Here is a 27,791-nt window from a genome sequence, read left to right as displayed (position 1 = left end):
CCTTGTGTCGGGCTTCACGCTGAGCGTGGAACCTGCTTAGGATTCTGTTCCTCTGCCCCTTGCCCCTGCTTGTGCATTCTCTCTCTCTCTCTCTAAAATAACAACAACAACAACAAAAAAAACCCCAGCTACAACAAGAGTGTCACCAAGTGTCCAGCATACTTTATTTTTAAATGCTGAAGGTTTTTTTTTTTTCTGTATTCACATATGAAAAAAATTTTAATGTTTATTTTTTGAGAGAGAGAGAGAATGCAAGCTGGGGAGGGGCAGAGAGAGAGGGAAACACAGAATCCGAAGCAGGCTCCAGTCTCTGAGCTGTCAGTACAGAGCCTGATGTGGGGTTTGAACTCATAAACCACGAGGTCATGACCTGAGCTGAAGTCTGATGCTTAACCGACTCAGCCACCCAGGAGCCCTCACATAGGAACATTTTGATTAAATAGTTCAATATTTTTATACCTATTAATTTTTTTGAAACATACTTAATTTGTAATTTTATTATAGTCTGTCTTCTTAGGTAATACACAATTTTAACAGAGAAAAATACTATCAAACATTTTGATTTATTAGTTTAGTGGTATAAATGCTTACATGTTTACTTTGTATAGGCCACTGCTTATATCACTAGCTTCCAGTCTAGTGAGTGAGATAGATGCGCAAGAAGATAGCCTAGTATGATATATTCTGAAGTTGCATAAAATGCTGTCGGAAGACAAATAAAGAAGCATTTACCTTGTTCTGGGGTTTTATTAAAGATTTCCTGTAGGAGCAGATAATATGAACAAAACTTGAAGGAAAATTAGAGTTAACCAGAAGAAGAGTAATGGGAAACATGTTCCTGCAGAAGGAGAGGCATAAGCAAGCAGTATAAAGCAGGATGTGTAGAGGTATTAATGGATGCTTATATGTGACCTAGGAAATTGTGAATTTTAAATTATAGCTAAAAAGTCTGAATAAGCAGTTTTAAAAATAGAGCTTTATTCTATTCACAGTGGGGAGCTCTTGGAAAATTTTAACTTGGTATACAGGCTAAGGTAACCCAATTGGAATGTTTTGTTTTTTACTCTAGAGGATGACTTTTTAAAGGTGGCACTGGAGATGGAACAAGGAATGAATACGTGAAGTAGAGAGGGGATTGGAGAAAAAGGGTTAAATTTGATAAATGCTCAGGAAGTGAAAAATCAGCAAGATGTGGTTGTTGGATGTGGGAATAAAGACAAGGGAAGTATCCGGGTTTTTGTTTACTTTGTGTAAAATAATACCATTACCTGAGATTGGCATATAGAAGGAATGGTTTCAAGGGAGGAGCTACATTCAAAATTGAGATTGTCCAAGGAGAGGATGTAGTTAGACAAGAGCAGTGAACCGAGGTCAGAACCCTCGGCTTTTATGTAAGTGATGGAAAATAAAAATTTTTAAACCACGTTTGGGGTCATCAATGTCTGATGCAACTGAGTACTCTAGTAACATAAAGATTAAAATATCTCTTGGTTTTATCTGTGTCAGGATGAATGAGATGTGAGGGGGTAGATTGAAACTGGGTGGATAAGTTTTCAAAAAATACTTAGATGGAAAGTAGGGAATGACATATGTTCAAAATGCAGGGGACTTACAGGTATCCGTGAGGTGAAGGTGGAAAAGGACACTGGCTAAAGGAAGATCACCTAAAACTTTTTTAAAAGGTGATCAGTGACTTGAGCATATTTATAGGTTGAAGGGAAAAGAGAAAGGTTGAAGGTACAAGGCAGAAAAGGGAAAACTGGCGAAGCAAGATGTATGAGGGCCAGGATGAACTGCATTTATTGAAGGACTAACTTTCAGCAGGGGGCAAAATCATATCCTGGGAAAGAAAGGATGAAATTAGGGATGGGGCAGATGAAGGCAAATTGGGGAAGAAGGGATTTGGACTGGCAGCTGAGGTGGTTCATATGTGAAGACCCCTGTATTTTTTAGGAAAGTTAGGTAACTAAGAGGGGAAGTTTTGGTGCTAGATTAGAGTACTTTGGGAGAATTATCAGGGTATAGAATAGTTGCTGATGTGAATGGAAGATTGAGCTCAGTAATGATACCTAAAAATATTACTAGTGGAATTGAAGGCACAGTGGAAGTTAGAGATCATGTATCCATAGAGGGTCCAATCTTTAGACCTTGTGACAATCAACTATACTAGTGAAGAAATCACATATTTTGGAATTAATTCAGGTTTGGGGTTGGCTAAGACGATGTATCAGAATTGCCAGGACGGAAAGTTGTTGGTATTCATCATGGATCAAATACTACATTTGAGGCTGAAAAGGCAGTAAGTGAGGCTAGGATGGGGTTCGTGAATTGCTAGAAAATATAGGACACTTACTGGTATCCATGAGGTGGAATTGTTGTAGCAGTGGCAAAACTGAAGGATAAGAATGCAGTATTGGATTCTGATGAAGAGCACTTGTGGGTAGTAAGTGGCAAGGGTTAGAATTCAAGCATGTGGCTAAGATATTGTGAGGAGGTAGGAGGTAGTCAGAGAGTTACTACAACATTGCACAGATGATCCACATGAATTTTGAAAGTCACCCATGATGTGCGTAGGATATGTTACAGTGTAGACTGTGTCATTGGGTTTAGGAAATGTGGGAAAGTTATCAGCAGGTTGGTAATGTGGGCAGTCATGGGATAGCACAAACTTAGGTAGTTTGTTGGGCTCTTTCCCCCTTTTCTTGGAAGATGCAGGATTTAGAATATAATCCTGTCTCATATACCTCAGGACCTTGAGTCAGTCATCAGTGTGTACTTAGTACTCAAGAGTTTTACAGGAGGTATTTGTGTTCAAATACCGGGTTTCACTTAAAGAAGTTGGAGGGATTGGTTTATGAAGAGGCTGAGGATGTAAAAGCATTTACAAGATCAACTCAGATTACTGTATTTTGTTATTTATGTATATACAAATACAGTTATTGAGCATAAAATACTTGTAATACTTAGAGGAAAGCAGTTAACATATTTGTTTATCTGTGGTAGTAATGCCCCTGTCTGTTAGTGGAAATAACTCGTGTATCTACAGAGGCCATTCAGGGAATGTAAACAAATGCGGGGGGTCAGATTGGAGCAAAGCTGATCTTTGCTGTTTGGGAATATAAGCACACCGTGACCTGCTTCAAAAGAAGTCAGAAATCAGATTTTTAAACGTTAAGTCTCTTGAGTTTTCGGTGTTTACAACTAAGTAAAACCAGAGTTTGCAATCTCTTAAGTAAGGCAACAATCTGAGACTATGATTTGAAGAGCATGTAATAGCAGTTTGTCTAATACGGTGGTTTATGGTGGAGTGACAGCAGTCCCCAAACTGTAGGATAATGTTAACAATGACTTCCCGGCACCTTCTCTCATTTATGGTAACTTCATCTATCTTTGTCCTCAGCAGCAGTTATTTCCTTTGCTTATGTTTTTAAAACTTGTGTTCATAAGATTCATAAGAATCACAGAGAAGCTCATTAAAAATGAAAATGTGCAGGGCGCCTGGGTGGCTAAGTCGGTTGGGCGTCCGACTTCGGTTCTGGTCATGATCTCGCAGTCTGTGAGTTCGAGCCCCGTGTCGGGCTCTGTGCTGACAGCTCAGAGCCTGGAGCCTGCTTTGGATTCTGTGTCTCCCTCTCTGCCTCTCCCCACTCATGCTCTGTCTCTGTCTCTGTCTCTCTCTCTCTCTCTGTCAAAAATAAATAAACGTTCAAAAAAAAATTTTTTTTAAACAAAAATATCCAGGCTTTGTCTTAAGAGATTCTGATTCAGTAAGTGGAGACTTGGAATCTGAGTCTCTAGCCCCCTGGATGATTGTGATACAGTAGGTCTGGAGACTGAAGTTTGAGAAACACTAACCTATACTGTCTGCTGCTGCTGATAGATAAATCTGTATCTGTAGCCTTGGCTTCTTTTCTGAGATCTACATTTCTACGTCCATCTATTAGACACATCTTCATTTGGGAATCCCACACTTTCATTGAAATGAGACATCATTCTTGGAAAGACTTCGACTACTTCTCCACAGATCTTAGGCACATAGGTGGACTACATTACCCAATCTTCCTTCCTGATAGTTGTGGCCATGTGGCTAATTTATCTCCAGTTCTAATGGGTATAAGTAGAACTCTTCCACACACATTTACCTTTCCACATTTTGTGGGGTGGGCCCTAGAATGGAATGACAGCAGTCGTGTGATCTTGGAAGCCATAGGTTGAAATAGAGGGGTCAAGCCTGGGGTCTTAGATGATTGTCTGGAGCAGAATCTCTCACTCTGGAATGCTGGCCCTAGACTGTTTTGTGACAGATGAACTCCTTTTGTGTAATGACTCGAGATTACATTTTTCAGTATTTATGTTATAGCAGTGTAGGCATATCTTAACCTCTATAATAGTCAGCACCATTGTAGGTGTTAGAGATCAAATGTGATCAGCTGTGAATAACACAGATACCTAAGGCCTAGATTCTAACTGGGAGATCTCTCAGTCCATATCTCATACCTAGAATGCTTTTGACATAAAGATGTGGTTTTGTGGAAAGAGCTCTGGACTTGGGCCACCAAACTTCTCAACTCTGCTGCAAGATTGTTTGATTTGGGGGTACATACAATAAAGGGTAGTGTGGGAAGTCACAAGGCCCCTGGTACTCTTGTTTCCACATTTAAGAGAAGACATCTGAGGTCTGCACTTATTTTTGTTTGCAGTATAAGTTACCAAGCCTCTTTCTCAAAATGATTCTTAAAATCTTAATTCTTTTTAAAGTTCCTGTTGACTAGAAATGAAGTAGCCAATATTTTGTGTGGAATAATTGTACATGTTGTATTTGGTAGGTCCTGAATAAGAAGTAAACTGCCTTCATTCCCCCCCTTTTTTCTCTCCCCCCTACTTTACTGAATTTTACTCTTAACCAGTAAATATACCCATGGAAACTGAGGGGTCCATCACAACTTGTCTGGTTTGACTGGTGTGAGGGGCTAGAATTACCTCGGGGGTGTATATTTGTAAGGGGAGAATCATGAGCTTCATAAATCTACATTTGAAGCCAGAATCCAAAGTATTTATAATGTAGGTGGTCCCAGGAACACATTTTGAGAAACAGTTCTTTGTAGGCCATTAGTTCTTCCCATCTTCCACTCTCTTGGTGACTTTTCCTTCTGTACATGCCTAGAATTATGACTGAAATGTTAGTGATACAGTCGAAGACACTATCTTAACTCTCAAGTTATGTACTTTTTTGATAATAAAAAAATCACGGGGCGCCTGGTGGCTCAGTGGGTTAAGTTTCTCACTTTGGCTCAGGTCATGATCTCATGGGATTCGTGAGATTGTGGGTTTGATCCCCATGTCAGGCTATGTACTGACAGCATGGAGCCTGGATCCTGCTTCATATTCTGTCTCTGTCTCTCTCTCTCTCTCTCTCTCTCTCTCTCTCTCTCTCTCTCTCTTTCTCTCTCTCAAAAATAAATAAGTGAACATTAAACAAAATTTTTTAAAAATCGGGGGTGCCTGGGTGGCTTAGTCTGTTTAGCAGCTGACTCTCGATTTCAGCTCAGGTCATGATCTCATGGTTTATGAGACTGATCCCTGCATTGGGCTTAAGATTACCTCTCCCTGTCCCTCTATTCCTCCCCTGCTTGCACGCATACATGTTCTCTCTCAAAAAAAAAAAAAAAAAAAAAAATCTGTTAAATATGTGGGCTTTTTCCCCCCCCTTTGAGGCTTCATAGTAAGCATTTCAGTTGTACTGTTATATTTGTAAAGATTCTTTTGATTTCCCTTGCAATTTACTGTATTGAATCCATTATGTGTTTGATGTCCTCATTTTCAACATGGCTAGAAACTCCATATATGATTTTGAAGTTTTGAGGTAAAGTTTTCTTTTTTTTTTCTTAAACAGTTTTTAACGTTTATTTATTTTTAAGAGGGAGAGACAGAACGCAACCAGGGGAGGGGCAGACAGAGAGAGAGGGGGAGACACAGAATCCAAAGCAGGCTCCAGTCTCTGAGCTGTGGGCACAGAGTACGATGCGGGGCTTGAACCCATGAACCGCAAGATTGTGACCCGGGCCGAAGTCAGAAGTTTAACTGACTGAGCCACCCACGTGCCCCGGTAAAGTTTTCTTTGTATGGTAAATGGAACTTCATCATATTTGCAGTGCAAAGTTTTTACCCTGTGATTGTGTAATGGAATTGGCATTAAAAATGTGCCCAAGTTTCCAGTATCCCATTACTCTGTTCAGTAGGCTTTAGGGCCATTGTGAAAACAAAAACCAAAATTCTTTCTTAAAATCAGGATGACACTTGCACAAAAAAAATTTTACTGGCTGATGTTGATTGAATTTTATAGCTAATCATGAGTGTTGGGACTAACATGTGGTTAAAGAAAAAACGTGTGAATAAAGTTGTGGTATTTCTATCAACCAGTCTTTCCCTTTTAATTTTTTTGGGTTAACGTATAATAACCTAGAGATTCATGTTTTGTATTCTGAGAACTTTGTGACAATTGTATACATATATTGTTCTTCAGGAAACAGGACTATATTTTAAGAATTTCTAGCTTAAATTCATTTTACTTCTGTAACTTTAAATACATAGATTTTCATGTTAAAAATGGGATTTTTACATTTGAAGTAATTTTAACAAATCTTAACTAATGGCCAGGAAAACAGAAACCGCTAAGTATGTCGAGGGTTTGAGTCATTAGCTGTCCAGGGTCACCTTACAGAATTTAGGTCATATGAAGCCAGGCTAGTTTATTTCCAGCTCACCCTGCTGTTATTGTGTAGCCCTTTGAGCTTTCAACCCTTTTTCCTTTGTAAGATCTGGACTGTTTTTATATCCTAATCCTGTGAAGCCATCAAAATTATTTTTCAGAGCTGCTGCCTCTGAAATTGGCAGATCTGTAAAGAGAAAAGTAGTTCAAAAAAGACAGGTCCAGATCTCTTAGCTTCCTATTTGTCTTGCATATTGATATCAAAGTTCTTTATTGTTAGCTCTCTTATGATTCTCAGCAGTTTGCTTAAAGAAAAAAAAAACAAAAAACTCCAGTGTTCCTGGATTTTCTTTAGCATTCCAGTTAGAATTACCCAATTCCAAATTTTTGGATATAGAAGTATTTTTTTGAATGTGGCAGTAGTGTTTTGTTGAAGTAGCAAAAATTAATGTGCATCTTGAAGTAATGATATCTTTGCTTTGAACTCTGAGAAATGGAAATATTTTTCAATGGTATGCCAAAAATTTTATAGTAGAAAATGTCTATTAAATATATGATACAGAATTAAAACCCTGAGTGAGTGCACAGAAATATAAGCTGTTAGACCAAGGGCAACAGAATGCTTAAATTTTTTAAATTTATAATTATTTTTTTGTTAGTTTATTCATTAGTCATTTGAAAGCATTTAGTAGCAGGCACCAAGATTTGGGAAACACTGAGAAGAAAAAAAAAATCTTTAAATTTAGAGGCGCCTGGGTGACTCGGTTGGTTAAAGCATCTGATCTCAGCTCAAGTCATGATCTCACATTTTGTGAATTTGAGTATTAAGCCTGTTTGGGATTCTCTCTCCCTCTCCCTCCCCCACCCTCTCCCCATCTTCCCCTGCTTACATCCCCCCCTCATAAATAAATAAAGTTAAAAAAAATCTTTAAATTTAACCTTTTGTTATAAAGGGTTATTTTTTTAATGTTTTATTTGTAAAAGATTGTCTTTGAATCTGTTCACTGACTTCTGTAGGTTGGGTAAAGAGAATCATGATATTTAGAAAAAATGTTAAGAATTGCAGTGTTAAGGTAACATTTTTCTGAATAAAGGAAAAGTAAATAAGAACAAAACTAAATAACAGCATAATATAAGTTGCAGAGAGAATATCCTGAGGTGGAGCATCCAATTTATGTTGCACTGATTTCTCAGTGGTCCACTGGGCAGATGACCTGACACCATGTTGGTGGATGAATGCCACAGTGATCACAACAAACCATTAAAATGTATTAATGATTTAAATCTTTTTTTTTTTTTAATGTTTATTTATTTTTGAGAGAGAGAGGCAGAGTGCGAGCGGGGGAGGGACAGAGAGAGAGGGAGACACAGAATCCAAAGCAGGCTCCAGGCTCCTAGCTGTCAGCACAGAGCCCAACGCGGGGCTCGAACCCATGAACCGTGAGATCATGACCTGAGCCGAAGTCTGATGCCCAACTGACTGAGCCACCTAGGCGCCCCTGATTTAAATTTTTTTTTAATGTTTATTTATTTTTGAGAGAGAGAGAGAGAGAGTGTGTGTGTGTGTGTGTGTGTGTGTGAGCAGGGGAGGGGCAGAGAGAGAGGGAGACACAGAATCTGAAGGAGGCTCCAGGCTCCAAGCTGTCAGCACAGAGCCTGATTTGGGGACCAAACCCACAAACTGTGAGATCATGACCTGAGCCGAAGTCAGATGCTTAACTGACGGAGCCACCCAGGCGCCCCTAAAATGTATTAATGATTTTCAGACAGTAAGTGGTCTTACAATTTGTTTTTCCTTAAATAGTAAAAATGAAAATTCTTTTCTTGGGGCACCTGGATGGCTCTGAGTTGGTTGAGCGTTTGACTCTTCATTTTGGCTGAGGTCATGGTCCCTGTGTTGGGCTCTGTGCTGAGAGTGGAGCCTGCTTAAGATTCTCTCTCCCTCTTCCCTTTTGTCCCACTTGCATACTCTCATTCTCTAAAAAAAAAAAAAAAAAAAAAAAAATTTAAATTTCTGTTCTTAAAGGTAAAAGTTCTGTTTATATTCTTAAAAATTCCTCTCACATCATGTTAAATGATAAGGTATATTTTTATCACATTTTCATAAACACTCATTAGAGCATATAACAAATACGAAATACACAGATTAGGGTGTACAGCTCTCTGAGTTACTATAACTGTAACCACAATCCAGGTTAAGAAATAGAATATTACTTGCGTTCAGAAGCTTTCTCATGCCCCTACTCAAATTTCTTCTTCCTCTCCAAAGGGAGTCATCATTCCAACTTAAAGCAATCTTTTTTCTTTTTCTTTTTCTTTTTTTACTGTATGATTCCATTTATTTATTATTATTATTTTAACTTACATCTAAGTTAGTTAAAGCATATAATGCAATAATGATTTCAGGAGTAGAATACAGTGATTTATCCCCTGCATATAACAGCCTATGCTTATCCCAGCAAGAGTCCTCCTTAATGCCCCTCGCCCATTTAGGCCATCGCCCCACCCCAAGCCCCTCCAGCAACCCTCAGTTTGATCTCTGTGTTTAAGAGTTTCTTATGTTTTGTTTCCCTCCCTGTTTTTATATTTTTGCTTCCCTTCCCTTATGTACATCTGTTTATATCTTAAATTCCATGTATGAATGAAGTCATATGGCTAATTTGGCTTAGCATAATACACTCTAGTTCCATCTATGTTGTTGCAAATGGCAAGATTTCATTCTTTTTGATTGCTGAGTAATACTCCATTGTGTGTGTGTGTGTGTGTGTGTGTGTGTGTGTATACACATATATATATATACGTATACATATGTGTATATACACATACAGGTGTGTGTGTGTGTGTGTGTGTATATATATATACACACACACATATATATATATATATACACATCACATCTTCTTTATCCATTTATTCATCCATCCATGGACATTTGGGCTCTTTCTATTCTTTAGCTATTGTCGATAGCACTGCTATAAACATAGGGGTGCATGTGCCCCGTCTAAATAGCACACCTGTATCCTTTGCTTAAATACCTAGTATTGCAATTGCTGGGTTGTAGGGCAGTTCTATTAACTTTTTGAGGAATCTGTGTACTGTTTTCCAGAGTGGCTGCACTAGTTTGCATTCCCACTGGCAGTGCAAAAGAGATCCTCTTTCTCTATATCCTTCCCAACATCTGTTGTTGCCTGAGTTGTTAATGTTAGCCACTCTAACCAGTGTGAGGTGGTATCTCATTGTGGTTTTGACTTGTATTTCCCCGATGATGAGTGATGTTGAGCAGTTTTTCATGTGTCTGTTAGCCATCTGGATGTCTTCTTTGGAAAAATGTCTATTCATGTCTTTTGCCCATTTTTTTCCACTGGATTATTTGTTTATTGGGTGTTGAGTTTGATAAGTTCTTTATAGATTTTGGATAATAACCCTTTATCTGATAGGTCATTTGCAAATATCTTCTCCCATTCCATCAGTTGTCTTTTAGTTTTGCTGATTGTTTCCTTTGCCGTTTAGAAGTGTTTTCTTTTGATGAGGTCCCAGTAGTTCATTTTTGCTTTTGTTTCCCTTGCCTTTGGAGACATGTTGAGTAAGAAGTTGCTGCAGCTGAGGTCAAAGAGGTGTTTGCCTGCTTTCTCCTTGAGGATTTTGAATGACTTCTTGTCTTACGTTTAGGTCTTTGATCCATTTTGAGTTAATTTTTGTGTATGGTATAAGAAAGTGGTCCAGGTTCATTTTTCTGCATGTTGCTGTCCACTTTTTCCAGCACCACTTGCTGAAAAGACTGTCTTAATTCCACTGGATATTCTTTCTTGCTGACTTAAATCAATCTTAATAGTAAATGGGAAAAATTACCATTGTTGTGACTTAAAATTTGACAAAATGTTAAATTAACCTCTCCTGTCAATGAGAGATGGCTTAGAGAAATGAAAAAAGTGGTAAGCTAATATTCACTTAGTACACTGTAATTTAAAACATTGGAAACATTGACAGTTAAAGAGTTTTATTTATTTGTAAAAGCTTAACATTGAACAATTCTTGTGTAACTTAACATATGGAGCAAGTGTCTTTTCTATGCCTTGGTGAATTATCATACTTCATTCTTAGTTTGGATCAGTTTCCAACATTTTATCCTTTGCATTTTCATTGTCATGAGGTATCTGTGAGAGTTCCTTTAATGTGAAGTTTTTTTTGTTAGAGTAATGTTTTCTGTTTTTAGGGCCATTGAATCCTAGCAATTTCCAGCCCAACCCAAATTGTTAATTATTCATGAGGAAGCTTATGTGTCTGTTTACCCTTATTTTCACTGCTGAATGGGATCATCTGCCTGTTTGATTAGGAAAATTTAACAGGTTATCTTAAATACTTACTTAGTGATGTGATACCTGTTTTTGTTTGTTTTCCATTGAATTGTCTTCCATTTTTATTGGTATGTCCATCTTATTGAGTGGTTTTATCAGCATGCATTAAATTCTGAAACATTAATATTTAAGACTTTGCCATTGGTGTTGGGATTTTCCCTCTTCATTGGAAATTTGCTTTAAACCTAATCATAATTTTTAACTTTAGAGCCCCCTTTTAAACATTTTTTTTTAATGTTTTTTTTTGTTTTTTTTTTTTGATGGGGTGCCTGGGTGGCTCAGTGGGTTAAGTATCCAACTTCTGCTCAGATCATGATCTCACGGTCCATGAGTTTGAGCCCCATGTCGGGCTCTGTGCTGACAGCTCGGAGCCTGGAGCCTGCTTCGGATTCTGTGTCTCCCTCTCTCTGACCCTCCCCCATTCATGCTCTGTCTCTCTCTCTCTCTGTCTCAAAAAATAAACATTAATTATAAATAAATAAATAAATGTTTATTTTTTTGAGAGAGACAGAGCACAAGTGGGGGAGGGGATGAGAGAGGGAGATATGGAATCAAGAAGGTTCCAGGCTCTGAGCTGTCAGCACAGAGCCCGACACAGGGCTTGAACCCATGAACCTTGAAATCATGACCTGAGCCGAAGTCGGATGCTTAACCAACTGAGCCACCCAGGTGCCCCAGCTTTAGAGCCCTTTTTAGCATGTAATTTAAAACCTGCTATTTTGATACAGAATGATTTGTTTCCTATAGACTTATAATTAGTATTTTTTCTCATGAGAGGTCTTTCTCTTCTGTCCCTTCCTTGCAAACATTTAGCTTTTTAACCAGCCTGAATTTATCATGATATGTGTTACAAGAAGGGAATCAATTGTTCTTCTCCCTAAATTGTCTCAGAGTTAAGGTAAAATGTTTTAAAACTTGAGGATCCATGTGTTTGGGGAAGGTTAAAAATGAGATCACTGCAACAAAACAACGAAAACCTAAAACTATAATAATAGATACCATTCATTGCAAAGTTGCTGTGTTCAGAGAAGTAAGGAAAATGAAGCTCAGAGAGGTTTAAGTAAATTAAAGGCAAAAGGCCATGTATAAGCAGATGAACTAACTTTTGAATCTGTATCTGCCTGTATGGTATGTTCTGAGAAGTACCACTGTAAATAAATATGTTTAATTTTATTAAACTTAGTTTTTCCCAAAGTTATTTACCCATAGAACCCCTCTTTGGATTTTGTGGTGAGATCAAAAACACCAACATCTCGTGGGTTAGTATTTTTTGGAACATATTTTGAGAAGGGCTTTTTATTATGAAGTCAGGTCTCTGGTAAAAAAGAAGGTGTAAGTCAGCTAAAACATATTCTTCTATCATGGTGTAATTGCTTTCCAAAATATAACTTCTAAAGTGCAAAATTTTAAGATACTGGCAAGGGCTGGGGTCAAAAAAAATATCCCAATACATTTCTTTGTATTCTGTGAGGAATATGAAGCTGTAAATAACCTCTTTATTCTTTGTTTGAAAACAGTCAGGAGGTATGTAATTGTTGAGGTCAGGGATCAGCAAACTACAGCCCATGGGCCAAATCCGACCAACTGTCTTTTCTGGTAAATTTTATTGGAACACAGCCAGACATGTTTGTTTACATATTGTTTATGGCTATTGCTGTGCTACAGTAGAATGTTGAAGAGTTGTGGATGGAGACCATATTGCCCACAAAGTCTTTGGCTCTTTACAGCAAATTTTTGTTGACCCCCCCCCCCCACCCCCCAGTTTAGTGAGTGGTCTTTTTGCCTACTTTTTATTTTGTATGTGCTTCATCTGTGTGTACTCTCTGAATTCCATAACTGAAGTTCTTGACATTGAATTATCTACAGTTCATCCTCGGTAAAGGAAATTCCTTGGGAAATCAAGTTGAAGTGTTGTTCCAGAGGTTTTATTATTATGAGTAGGTTTTAAACTCCTAATATGGAAGATTCCATAGTTTTGTTTTTCTGAAGGATAAAGCTATCAAGCAGTTATACTGGTTGACATTTAGCTATTTTTTTGTTGCAAACCTTTATTGATTTGATGGAAATCATAGTAGGGTAATACTGTCAGAAATAGCTAACATCTGGGGTGCATGGGTAGCTCGGTTGGTTGAGCGTCTGAGTTCTGCTCAGGTCATGATCACACACCTCGTGAGTTCAATCCCCTCATCCCCTCATCAGGCTTACTGCTGTCAGTGTAGGAGCCTGCTTTGGATCCTCTGTCTATGCCCCCCTCCCCATTGCCCCTCCCGACTGCATGCTGTGTCTCTCTCTCTCTCTCTCTCTCTCTCTGAAGATAAACATTAAAAAAAAAAGAAATGGCTAATATCTGTTGCGTGCTATGTATCAGGCTCTTTTCTAAGCACTTTACATATGTTATCTCATTTACTCCTTGTAACAACTCTGTGAGGTAGGTAATATTATCCCTACTTTTATAGATGAGGAAATTAAGGCATAAAGAGTTAAGTAACTTGCTTAATGTCATAAAGATAATAATGACTTTAGAAGGGTCTTTCAGTACTTGGACGGCTAGTTCACGAAGGCTTTAATAGGTCTTAACCCCCTTTCTCTACTAGGTGATGCTTCTGTAAATCCCTGTAGATAAGGCTAGTATTTGAAACTTTGGTGCAGGGTTATAATTCTGTAAACTCTCAGAAAACCCTCTGACTCATCATTATGCCCTTCACATCAACATATGATGCTTTTACAGAGCAGTTAGTCTAATCACTATAAACATAAATCACATCTCTTCACAACTTGTTCTTTGTGAAGTTCCATTTCTTTTATTATATCTCTGCTCACATACCACCTTCTCAGAATGGTCCTCCCTGACCATATTAACTAAAAGAGCCTGCCTCGCATCCACTTTATATTATGAGTCACTCAGAAATGTTTTATATTTATAGGCTGTTTTCTCCATTAGAATATAAGCTTGGGGCAAAGACTTTGTCTTTTCATTTCAAAATAGAGTGGATATATTTTCTATCATTCTTTCCATCCCTTTGCTATAACCAGAACCTAACTTCTCTCACAACCCACTTGCCTCCTAATTCCTTGATTCATGAGTTGAGTTCTTGCATACTTCTTATTACCTCCGACAAGCCACTGTTCCAGTGTCATCTTGGAATGTCCCCATTTATTCCACATTCTTCCCACCTTTGTACTCTTTGGTAATTTCCAGGACCCCATTTTTTCCTCCTTGATGATTATAATTTCTGGCTCACAGTCTTCTCTGTCCCTCTCCTTCCTGATTTGATGATAATTTTAATAGCAGTTCTTTCTTTTGTTTTTCAACTCTTTAGGTATCCACAGGTATGGTCAGATGCTACAGTCATCACTGGGACTTGTTCTGCCTTTATCATGAGCTCTGAATTTCTGCTTTCGACTTAGGAGTAACGTGCTTATATATGTTAGTGAAGTTCTGTAATTCAGTCTTTATCAGTTTTATGTGCATCAGGATCAGCTGCGGAGCCTTGGTAAAGCCCAAGTATACTGGGTCATGCCCTCAGAGATTCTGATTCGTTAGGTGTGGTTTGATGCCCCTGAATTTGCATTTCTGTCACTTTCCTAGGTAATACTGAGCCATGTCTTTGAACCTGCATTTTCAGGAACACTGCTCTAAATCATACTTACCCCGCCCTCTTCTACTCTGCCTCAAGTTTCCATTCACATTCTTGATTTCTTTACTTTCTATTGATGATTTCTATGATTACTTTACTCAGGTAAAGGCCTTCTAAAGAGGGATTTCTCATGTTTTCTCTTCTTGAAATGAACATTTTTCTCTTTACCTTTTTCATGTTCTTTTTTCCTTCAGTGCCATTCTCTTTTACCTTGTTCCTTTGTCTCATTTTCTCCTGTTGATTTTTGGCTCTTTATCAGTTAATATTTTGCATCTTAGTTTAAAAGTTTCTCCTACAGTAAATTGACCTTTTCCTTCACCCTCCAGATATGATCAAATAATCCCTTTCCCTCAAAATATTGTTCCATTTCTCTCTTCCTTCCTCTGCCAAACTTTTGGAAGAAAACTAATGGCTTAACTCCTTTAGTATATATATCTTGATTTCTTTTCTTCTTTTTTTTATATTGATTTTTTTCTTACGAAATGTATTGTCAAATTGGTTTCCATACAACATCCAGTGCTCATCCCAACAAGTGCCCTCCTCAATGCCCGTCATCCATTTTTTCCTCTTCCCCACCCTGCTCCCCATCCATCCTCAGTTTGTTCTCTGTATTTAAGAGTCTCTTGTGGTTTGCCTCCCTCCCTCTCTGTTTGTAACTATTTTTCCCCCTCCCCCTCCCCCCTGGTCCTCTCTTGAGTTTCTCAGAATCCACATATGAATGAAAATATATGGTATCTGTCTTTCTCTGCCTGACTTATTTCACTTAGCATAACACTCTCCAGTTCCATCCACGTTGCTACAAATGGCCAGATTTCATTCTTTCTCATTGCCAAGTAGTATTCCATTGTATATATAAACCACATCTTCTTTATCCATTCGTCAGTTCGATGGACGTTTAGGCTCTTTCCATAATTTGGCTACTGTTGAAAGTGCTGCTAAAAACATTGGGGTATAAGTGCCCCTATGCATCAGCACTTCTGTATCCTTCGGATAAATTCCCAGTAGTGCTATTGCTAGGTCATAGGGTAGATCTATTTTTAATTTTTTGAGGAACCTCCACACTGTTTCCAGAGCAGCTGCACCAGTTTGCATTCCCACCAGCAGTGCAGGAGGGTTCCCATTTCTCCACATCCTCGCCAGCATCTATAGTCCCCTGATTTGTTCATTTTTGCCACTCTGACTGGCATAAAGTGGTATCTGAGTGTGGTTTTGATTTGTATTTCCCTGATGAGGAATGATGTTGAGCATCTTTTCATGTGCCTGTTGGCCATCTGGATGTCTTCTTTAGAAAAGTGTCTATTCGTGTCTTCTGCCCATTTCTTCACTGGATTATTTGTTTTTCGGGTGTGGAGTTTGGTGAGTTCTTTATAGATTTTGGATACTAGCCCTTTATCCGATATGTCATTTGCAAATATCTTTTCCCATTCCATCTGTTGCTTTTTAGTTTTGTTGATTGTTTCCTTTGCAGTGCAGAAGCTTTTTATCTTGATGAGGTCCCAATATTTCATTTTTGCTTTTAATTCCCTTGCCTTTAGAGATGTGTCAAGTAAGAAATTGCTGCGGCTGGGGTCAGAGAGTTTTTTTTCCTGCTTTCTCCTCTAGGGCTTTGATGGTTTCCTGCCTCACATTCAGGTCCTTTATCCATTTTGATTTTATTTTTGTGAATGGTGTAAGAAAGTGGTCTAGTTTCATTCTTCTGCATGTTGCTGTCCAGTTCTCCCAGCACCATTTGTTAAAGACACTGTCTTTTTTCCATTGGATATTCTTTCTTGCTTTGTCAAGATTAGTTGGCCATACATTTGTGGGTCCAATTCTGGAGTCTGTATTCTATTCCATTGGTCTATGTGTCTGTTTTTGTGCCAATACCATGCTGTCTTGATGATTACAGCTTTGTAGTAGAGGCTAAAGTCTGAGATTGTGATGCCTCCCGCTTTGGTTTTCTTCTTCAAAATTACGTTGGCTATTCGGGGTCTTTTGTGGTTCCATACAAATTTTAGGATTGCTTGTCCTAGCTTTGAGAAGAATGCTGGTGCAATTTTGATTGGGATTGCATTGAATGCATAGATTGCTTTGGGTAGTATTGACATTTTAACAATATTTATTCTTCCGATCCATAAGCACGGAATGTTTTTCCATTTCTTTGTATCTTCTTCAATTTCCTTCATAAGCTTTCTATAGTTTTTTCAAAAAAAAAAAAAGGGGGGGGGAAGGAGAACTTCCAGACTCATTCTGTGAGCCAACATTACACTTTGATTCCCAAAACAGACAGAGACCCAGCAAAAAAGAACTACAGGCCAATATCCCTGATGAATATGGATGCAAAAATTCTCAACAAGATACTAGCAAATCAAATTCAACAGCATATGAAAAGAATTATTCACCATGATCATGTGCGATTCATTCCTGGGCTGCAGGGCTGGTTCAATATTTGCAAATCAATGAATGTGATACATTACATTAATAAAAGATAAGAACCATATGATCCTGTCAATTGATGCAGAAAAAGCATTTGACAAAATTCAGCATCCTTTGTGAATAAAAACCCTTGAGACAGTTGGGATAGAAAGAACGTACTTAAACATCCTAAAAGCCATTTATGAAAATACTTATTTCTTAAAATCTGCTTTGGTTTCCAAAGTTTTATTGGACAACCCATTCACTGGTCACGTGACTCCAAGGTCTTAAATGTAGAGATCTCTGCCAGTCTATGCAGTACTTTATATTAATTCTCCTTTACCCTTTAAAATTTCTGTTCCTTTGCTTTGTAGTCAATACTTTTCGTTTTTGCTTTTCTGATTACTTCTATTTTCATTCACAATAATACCCTTTAATCCTTCTCTTTTTCTTGAAGTGTGGAATACTTTCCCTACCATCTAAATCTGTGCTATCTAGTATGGCAGCCAGTAGCCAAATGTCCCAGTTGCAATATGGCTAGTTCTGACTGAGATAATCTAATCTGTTAGTATATAATATGTACTGGATTTTCAAGATGTTAGATGAAAAAGAGAATGTAAAATGTCTCACTAAGTTTTAAAATCTTGAATATATGTTAATAATATTTTAGATATACTGGCTTAAATAAAAATATTGCTAAAATTAGTTTTACCTGTTTCTCTTTTTAAATATAGCTATTACACCTGTGGCTTGATTATATATCTGTTCAGCAGTGTTCATCTTTCCTTAAAGATCCTCCAGATGAGTTTTCCATGTAATACACATTTCTCTTCTGAATTACAATACCAGTTCTGGAACATTTAGTCCCCATCCCCCACCCCCCATAACATACTAAGCTTCTTTAGAACCAGGGTAATTCCCCATAGTGCTTTACATATACTGGGATATAGAGATAAAAGAGATAGAAATATGAAAAAATGTATATACATACAAAATAACATGAATAAAGGACTTGGCTAGCATTATCACTTTGTCAAAGAGGATACTTACAGTAGATAATGCCTGTTGTGAGGTTTTTGCTAAATATGATGGGAAATATGAGGGCTTGATGTGAAGGGGAGGTGAGACTTTGCTCTGAGATATTAAAAATCTAACATGTACTTACCCCAAGGATATTCAGTCACCCCAGGCCACGCTGGTGGTTCTGAACTATGCTGTTGTGATTTTACCGCCATCTGGTGTCAGGATTAGGAAACTGTAGTTCAGCCTTTTGCCTACTCCCTTACCCTGCCTCCTGCTGGAGAAAAGTAGGCACTCTTTCCTCTGCATATGAGCCTGTATCTTCACACCCTAGATAAGTTATCAATAAGAACTCTAATTTCAGTGTAGGAAACCTTTTTTCTCCTCCTTGGAGTAGGCTTTCCTTGGCTTCCTTAGTAACTTACCAGTTTCCCTCATGTTTCTGTGGCTATTCTCTTTCATTCTCAGATAGCCCATTTCTCTCCCAATGTAGTAATTTCCTAGTCCTAAGTGTTCCCTTAATCTAGTCCTAGATTCTAGGTCCTACCCAAGGCTTTAAATAGAAAAAATTACATAATAATCTATTTATAGAAAAATTTATAGTTATAGCCAAAAAGGTTCTTCTAATCTCGACATTGGTATGTCATTGGTAGGCAACTGCTTACTAAGATGTTACATGAGCATCTCAAGCTTAAAATATTCAAGGCTAAATGTGGATCTCCTACCCCACCCCAGTTTCTCAAATCTGTTTTTTTCATTTCAGTAATCCATCATGCCAGGATTCTGGGAATCATCTTGGCAACCCCCATCTCTTATTCTCATTAGTCAGACATTCACCATGTTCTATTGAGTCTACAAAGATACATTCTTGTTTGTGTTAAAGTAGTCCCCTGTTCTGACCTTATCTAAGCTACCACTGTCTTTTGTCTGCCTGAGTAAGCTCCTAATTAGTCTCCCTGCCTATACTCTTGACTGCATTCACATGTTTTATTTATTTATTTTTAAATTTTTAAAAATGTTTTTATTTATTTTTTTGAGAGCGAAGACAGAGCGTGAGCAGGGGACGGGCAGAGAGAGAGGGAGACACAGAATCCGAATTAGGCTCTAGGCTCTAAGCTGTCAGCACAGAGCCTGACACCAGGCTCAAAATCAGGAACCACGAGATTATGCCTGAGCTGAAGTCAGATGCTTAACCAACTGAGCAACCCAGTCACTCCTATTTGTTTATTTTTTTAAGTAGGCTTCACGCCCAGCATGGGGCTTGAACTCACAACACTGAGATCAGTGCTTAGCAACTGAGCCACACAGGTGCCCTGCCCCCTATGTTTATTTGTTTAATATCAGCCTCTCCTTCTAGCCTGAGAGTTCCATGATGAGGGAGGGACTCCATGCATTTGGTTCACCATTGGGTCCCCAGCACCTAGTACAGTTCCTAAGATGTGTGTAATGCATATGTAGTCACTTGGTTCTCAGTGATGTTGCTATGGCTCCTGTTGTTTTGGTAACTCAACTTGAACGTATTAGAATTTCTTGAATTCTTTATTTTGGCAGTAGTATTTTGTCAGTTCATTTATCATGAATGAGTTTTAGTTATTTTCTACTTTGGTCCAGGAAACTTAATTGTACCTGTAAGGACAATATGTATTGGGTATTAATCTGCCAATGACAACTTAAATATTAGGGACTGCTGACCAATATACTGAAATTATTTTCGTTTTTTTAAGTGTATGTTTATTTATTTTGAGAGAGAGAGAGTGAGAGAGAGAGTGTGTGTACAAGCAGGGGGAAGAGCAGAGAGAGGAGAGAGAGATAATACCAAGAAGGCTCCACAATGACAGTGATGTGGGGCTTGATCTCAAAACCCGTAAGATCATGACCTGAGCTGAAATAAAAAGTTGGACACTTAACTGACTGAGCCACCCAGGCACCCCCTGAAATTATTTTCTGAGCATTTGAAATTACAGGCCAGTGGTTTATCTCTCAGCATTCTTCTGTCTGAAATGCAGTGTTCCTTAATTTTCATATGGAAGTATACTTGCTAAATCTTCAATTAAAACCTGTTTGACTCCGGGTGTTCGTTTAAATAGAGGCCCAGGTCTTGATAGTTTTAGTAATTTTGATTTGCTTTGATATTTTAAAGTTGGTTTTGTTTTCTAAAGTTTTAGAACTCAGACTTAATTTCTGCTTTGAATTGATTATATTGCTTAATAAGGAAATTCAATTTGTAAAAGTAGAGGTGAGTTATTAAAAGCTGGTGTTTAGAGGTAAGCAACAATCTGTACACTAAGGATGCAAGCTCAAGAGAACAAGGACTTAATAGGTATATACCAGGGTTTCTCAACCTTGGTATTACTAACGTCATGGGTCAGATAGTTTGTTGTTGTTGTTGTGTGTGTGTATGTGTACATACGAGACCTGTCCTGGGCATTGTAGGATTTTAGAGCATCTCTGGTCCCTACTCACAAGTGGCAACCCCTCCTCTCCAGCTGTGACAACAAAAATGTCTGTAGACATTGCCAACTGGCACGAGGGAAGCAAAATCATAGCAATTAAAAAACCAGTAGTATAGACTATAGCAGAGGATCATAGTCCATTAAATGTCTCACTTGGGAAATCTTTGGCATTCTCTAGATGTCACTGAGAATGTGGTAGCTCTGTGGAATATTGCTAATGGCAAACGGAAGTAGAGACTATAGGACTGTGTTTTTCACAGTTTAAAATGTGTTTGCTTAGATTAAAGTAACTTTTGCCCTTAACTACTTGGTTCTACCCCAAACTGAAGAAACGTAGCATTCTAAATCACATTTCACCAATAAAATTTCATTTTGTGGACTGACATTAGAAGTTCAGTGGTGATTAAAAAAAGGGGGGGGCGTGGGGAACCAAGATTACAGTAAAGAGCAGCTTGTAATCAGAGCTTTTGCCATTTGTATTGTGTATATATAACTTACAGGATATAATTCACTTTTTCTTTCCCCAAAGGGACGTGAGAGACGGCTTTAGAAGAAAAAGTTTCTACCCTTCCCATTATGCAAGAGACCGATCTCCTCATAAAAGAGACCCTCCTTTTTTCAGAGAATCGCCTGTAGGTCGAAAGGATTCTCCACACAGCAGGTCTGGCTCCAGCGTCAGTAGTAGAAGCTACTCTCCAGAAAGAAGCAAAACGTACTCTTTGCATCAATCTCAACATAGAAGTATGTATTTTTAAGACTTCTTTTACAATCTCCACTAATGAGGAAGTATTGATTCAGATTGCCTTATAGGTATTGCTAAGAGAGAAATTTTTTTAGCCTTTTATTTTGAAAATTTTGAAACTTCTAGAAAAGTTGAAAGAATAGTATAATAAATACCACACAGATTTTTTTGGAACCGTTTCAAGTTGTGGTCCACATTGACATTTTACTTCTAATTCTTCAACACAGAAGATGTGTGTTTGTAATCATGTTGGAAAGTTACACACTCTTATATTTTCTGCTAGTTCCTGTATTAGTCCATTCTCTTCAGTCTTCTGTCAGTAGAAGATATCTGTCTCTATATATCTGATTAGTATATTTTTCATGAAAAATCTCAGTGGTTTCCCCTAAATACAAGGTGTAGCCTTATTTATAGATGCTAGAGCTAAATCCTACCTTAGGTTCATTTTTTTTTTTTTCCAACCTCCAATTTGTTTGTTTGTTTGTTTGTTTTATTTGGAGTACCTAGACATGCATGGCATTCTGTGCAATCATAGCATGGCATTCTGGCTGAGTTGCTCAGTATGTATTGGAATAAATAAATGAAGCAACTTTTTTAGATAATCTGTTTTATCTTTCTGGACTCCACTGCCTGCAATTGAGCTCATTTACAAACACTTCCTCCTGCCTGCTAAATGCAAGGCACTGTGTTAGATAGAAGGATATCCCCGTCACCAGGGACTGGAATATATTTAGGTATTTTCCCCTTAACTAACAACAATTTTATCAATATGTAAATATAACAGATACAAGATAATTTTTTTTTAATTTTTTATTTCTTTGAGAGACAGAGAGTGCATGAGTGGGGGGTGGGGCAGAGAGAAAGGGAGAAAGAGAATCCCAAGAAGCTGTGTACTGTCAATGTGGAGGCCAACGCAGGGCTCAAACCCACAAACTGTGAGATCATGACCTGAGCCAAAATCAAGAGTTGAACATAACCAACTGAGCCACCCAGACACCCCTAAAATATAACTTTGATATAAGAATTGATATGTCATAAATGAGTTAACCTGGCATGAGCAGGTCAAGGTGAGAGAGATTCTCACTCTGGGGGTTAGAAGAACACATCATGGAGGAAACGACATTTGGGCTCATCTTTTATTTCAGATTTCTACAAGTAAAAGTATCTTCTAGGTGGGGAGAATTACAAGCCAAGATACAGACACCAGAAAAGTCAAGGATATTTCTTTTTCTTTACCTTTTTTTTTAAGTTTCACTTATTTATTTTTTGAGAGAGAGAGAATGAGCAGGGAAGGGAGAGAGAGAGATAATCCCAAGCAGGCTCCCTACTATCAGCATGGAGCCTGATGTGGGGCTCAAACCCACAAACTGTGAGATAATGACCTGAGCTGAAATCAAGAGTTGGATGCTCAACCTACTGAGCCACCCAGGCACCTCTCTTTTTCTTTACTTTTTAACTTCCTTCCTATTAAATGTTCTTCCAAAGTATAAGAGTTTTAGTTTAACAGCATTTGCTTCCTACATGTTCGGACTGAGAGAAGGTTACTTCAAATCATTAGATTGTCTCCATTGTAGCTGTTGCTGGATTCCTTTATTTAACGAAAATTTATCAATTTTTTACTGATTTCAGAGCTAAGTAGAGTGGGGCTTCCAAAAAAAAAATATTTTTGGATACATGTATATGAATGGTCATACAGGAGGTAAGAATGTCATTTGAAGGATTTATAACAAACATTGTAACTTACATATGCCCACTTGCTTAAAATAAACATATAGTTCCAGGTAACTGAAAGCTTTTCTGTGGAGTTCAGGCTCTAGAGTTTGGTATTTTCTCCTTTGTTTTACTTCCCTCTTTCCCACCCTCTCCCCTTTCAAGAGGATAAATAACGTCTGAGTTCTAAAGTACACTCATATGCACAGATGTAAATATTAGCCAGACACCTTCTGAGAAGATGTATTTTTTTTTGATGTGTCTGACTTAAATACAAATATAATGATTAAGAGGAGGAAAGTATCTTTGGAAACTGATTATGAAGGCTTTTGAACAAAACATGAGTAAAATGGAAGCTTAAGATTCTTGACAGCTTGTAGTGAACCTAATTATTAGTGAATTTGTCTTTTTCCAATTCTCCTCTAAAACATATTTTTAGGGAGGAATTTTATGTCAGCTTTCCGCCTGGTAGTTGGTAGCCAAAACTTTAAAATCTTGAGATGAAATTGTAGGGAAGCCACATGTGATACTCCTGTCTTAGGGTCTCCGTATACTTTTCCCCATCCTTTGTGGTCAAATTGTTTTACTATCTGGAGTGATGAATAGATAACAGAGAAAGCTGGGAAACTAAAATATGGTGCAAATTGAGTGAAATAGAACATATGACTTTGGTATGCCTTCATGTTTATATTATTAAGTCATTTAGCTTCAAAAGTTAAGTTCTTTAATCAAGAAAAATGTTTGTTCTGGGAAAACTCTCTTTACAAGTTACTTGGGTTGTAACACTTTGGGCTGAGCTATTGAAATGTTTTTCTATACTCCTTTCATGTAAATAGTTTTCAGAATAGTTACATAAAATCATCTTGCAAAAAGTTAATGGAGAACTTATTTTAAACATTAAATAGAAAAAGTAACTGTTATGTTACACACTTCTGATACCAATTCTTGCTTTGAATCTAAATGTCACAGATAGTGATGGCACCTTGCTGTTCTTCAAAAAAGGACTGCGAAACAGGGTCCTTAAATTATCGTTTAAATTGGGTTAATTAACAACAATGTGTTAATTTAGTTTTTTAATGTAAGTTAAAATTTGGGCAAAAATTTTAAATGTTTCTACAAATAACAGGTAAAAACAATTTTCTTACTTTCCTAATGCCGTCATTTTGCTAAGTTTAATTTTTTGCTTTTTGTTCATACTTTTCAGAGTAATTTTAATTTAATAATCACTAGTAGTTTGGCCATGGTAACCATTTAAAGACTAATTCTTCCTGATTCTTCTGTGCATTTAGTGTATCTCTTATATGATTAATTATAAGTCACAGAGTGGTTTTCACTACTTTTTTATCTTAACTACTTATTTCCCATTTTGTGCTTACACTCACATATACATGTCTACATATGTATTTGATTAAATTTCTTCTATAGCCTTTTGAGTTAAACCTGTAAACCTTGCACTGCTTTGTAGAGTAATTATCCTCCTAAATCAAAATGTTATTTTCATTCTGTGCTTTATATATAAGAATTTTCTGCCTATAACTTAATTGGGTTTACCTGTTCATACCTGTTACTATAATATTATTTTTTGTTCGTTTTTGTTGTCCATATTTATATGCTAAGTGTAGGTTGTCCTAGTTAACCTCATTGCCTTTCCCTTTGTTCATTATGATGCTATTCCAGTTAAAATTGTTGTATATGTATCCTGTATATTTTTATTTGAAGTTTATTATTTTTATTCCTTTTAATCCAACCAAATATTTCCCCATTTGTCAACTCTCAGATATTTATTTCCTTTTTTCCTCCTCTTTCTCAGTTGAATCTCATTATTTTCCTATCTTACTCTTTTGTTGAGGATAATTATTTAACATTAATAGGTGATACCAGAAATCACTCAGGACAGTTTCCTGTCCTCGTTCTTTGTTAAAATACTTCCTGTGATAAATTTACTATATCACAGTCCAGTACTTCCATCTTTGTATAGTTCATTTTTTATGATACAATTAAAGCTTGTCTTGTAACCTCTATGCAATACTAGTTATTTGTCTTAGAGCCATAAAAATGTTTCTTCTTTTTTTATGTTGTAACATTTCATGTATCTGAAGAATACGATCATAATCTTCTTGGTTTTTTTTTTCCCCCACAGGTTCAAGTATATTTAGTTCCTTCAGCTTTTATTTGACATGTTTTCAGAACTTTGCTTTCCTAATTTTCTTTCTGTTCCTTTTAAGTTGTGATGCCAGAAGTGAACTTTTACTTTGTCAACTGGACTGTATTACTGGCCCTTATTGAGACTGTAGGCAATTGAAACCTAAGCCATCTTCACATATATTACTATTTAACAAAATGCCCTCCAGCCTGTACTTTTTTTTTCATGTAGTTTATACATTAAAAGAAATCTAGGAATGCTAAATTTCATATCATTAACTTTAGCTTATTATTTTCTTCTATAGGGATCTTAAAATCTCAGTGATTCTGTATATTTGCAGCAGATAAAAATAGCAGTTTCATCGACAAAGGAAATATGCTTTGGGTTTTTTATTAGTCATTAATAATTATGTTGACTGGCAGATAGCCAAATTTAGAAACCTCTAGAGACCTCTGTCTGTGGACTTCAACCATTTTTCTGCATTATTTTTAACTAGTTGTGATCCTCTTATCTTCCTTTTCTCTTGAGGATTTCATGGAAGACTTTATCAGGTGCTTTCTTGAAACTCTTAAGTTAGAATGAATTTCCTCTATCCCAAAAAGGGACATAAAAATTACCTTGTTTTGCTTTGTAAATCCATTGTGGCTCTAGGGATGATTATTTATTTATTTATTTATTTATTTATTTATTTATTTTTAACGTTTATTTATTATTTTTGGGACAGAGAGAGACAGAGCATGAACGGGGGAGGGGCAGAGAGAGAGGGAGACACAGAATCGGAAACAGGCTCCAGGCTCTGAGCCATCAGCCCAGAGCCCGACGCGGGGCTCGAACTCACAGACCGCGAGATCGTGACCTGGCTGAAGTCGGACGCTTAACCGACTGCGCCACCCAGGCGCCCCTAGGGATGATTATTTAAATACATAGAAACTACATCTTTGTTAATTTGTCCTAAACCTTTGCCTATGGATTATTCAGATTTACCACTGATGCTTATACATTAATTAGGCTGTTTGACATTTTGGTAAAATTTTTAAAATTCCATTACTGTGGAAGATTTGCAAGCTTATTATTTTTGTTGGGATATATCTTTTTTCTGTAGCTCTGACTTTGGGCCCAGTATCCCTTTATTTTCTTGAGATCAGCAGCTGTTATTAAGAATAGATTTATTTTATTTTATTTTATTGTATTGTATTTTATTGTATTTTTTATTTTATTTTAATTAAAATTTATTTATTTTGAGAGAGAGAGATGTGCGCACACAAGCAGGGGAGGGGCAGACAGAGAGTGAGAGAGAAAATCCCATGCAGTCTCAGCACTATCAGCACAGAGCCCGACGCAGGGCTCAAACACACAAATCGTGAGGTCATGACCTGAGCCGAAATCAAGAGTCAGACACCTAACCGACTGAGCCAGCCAGGTGCCCCTAGAATATCATTTTAAAGACTGTCATTCATCAGTGTTTAATCCTTTTTGCAGGCATTTGCTTCTAAGATGACTTAGATGTCTTCTTCTAAGACTTCTGTGCTTACTTCTAAGCATGACTGAAAACGTACAAGATTTACATCTTCTAAGATGACTGAAAATGTACAAGAATTAAAAATACTATTTTGAGAAGAGTGTATTTGGAAGGTAGACTCCATTATTAAACTTCAGTGTAATGGGAAAAGAGACATGTCTTAAGACCTTTGGCTGTGAATATATTTGGAAGTCGACATGACTCTTTGGATTATTACCGAAATGCCAATAAATTTAAAGGTTTAATTCTACATTTAAAAAGAAGGCTTCTTTGGTGCAGGTTTAGAGTGGTGATGGTAATAGAAATCAGAGCATGTATATTTTAGGTAATAGGGAGGACAAACCCATTCTCTTGGCAGCTGAGTATCATAGCATTTTTTGGTTTGAAGGTGACTGTATTTGTGTTCAGTACTCATACAGTCTTGTATTCATCAACGATATATTTCACATAAATGGTTTGCCAAGCAAGAGGGATCCAGTCTTTGCTCTCTGAGTTTACAATCTGGTGAGGGGGACAAACCAGACATTCCATAGGAATAGACATTTTAGGTAATGTCTGAAGAGTGAGTAGAAGTTGGTAGAAGGAAGGAAGTGGAGAAGGATTATTCGGATGAGTGTTGTATCATATTAGGAGATCCTGAACTATACTTTAGTATTTTCTTAGAAGATCTTGGACTTTGATCCAATGTATTATTGTGGTGTTAAATTTGATTGTACAATATATTGTTCTTGATTGAGAATCTGTTGATTACTCACGAGAGCTTTGGCTATGAGTTTCCTGGGTGAATCCTAGGAATACAGGTATAACTTTTCTGGCATCACAATGATTGAGATTCTAAAAACAGTAATCAATTAATGATGTTTCCATATCTGTAGGCATTTATAACATCTCTGTTTAGGGACTTAATACATTTTGTCAGCATATATTCAGAATATGTACAGTTAGTATAATGTTTTATTTATATTTTTAAAAGCAAGCCCATGTGGTTTTAGCTGATGTATTAAAAGGAGAGCTCTGTTCAGAAGTTCACTTCCAAATATTCATAGTTAATCTACCTTTACTTGTTACATCTCTAACCTCTTAGAGATGATTGTTTTGGGGAAGCAGA

The 27,791-nt window shown here is 37.2% G+C and overlaps 1 protein-coding gene across 10 annotated transcripts in view; it reads left to right on the top strand.

Annotated features, from left to right (window-relative positions):
• Window positions 1-27,791, top strand: part of PPHLN1 (periphilin 1) — a 145,842-nt gene that overhangs the window by 38,044 nt on the left and 80,007 nt on the right. For all 10 annotated transcript variants that reach the window (XM_025930148.2, XM_025930146.2, XM_086713627.1 and 7 more), the window contains one exon: window positions 21,099-21,310. In XM_025930148.2, coding sequence (XP_025785933.1) covers window positions 21,099-21,310 — 212 coding nt within the window. The remainder of the gene's footprint in view (window positions 1-21,098; window positions 21,311-27,791) is intronic.

This window comes from Puma concolor, chromosome B4 (assembly GCF_028749965.1).
Source record: "Puma concolor isolate L17-30 chromosome B4, mPumCon1.1.hap2, whole genome shotgun sequence".
NCBI lineage: Eukaryota > Metazoa > Chordata > Mammalia > Carnivora > Felidae > Puma > Puma concolor.
This window is presented reverse-complemented; position numbering and strand designations above follow the sequence as displayed.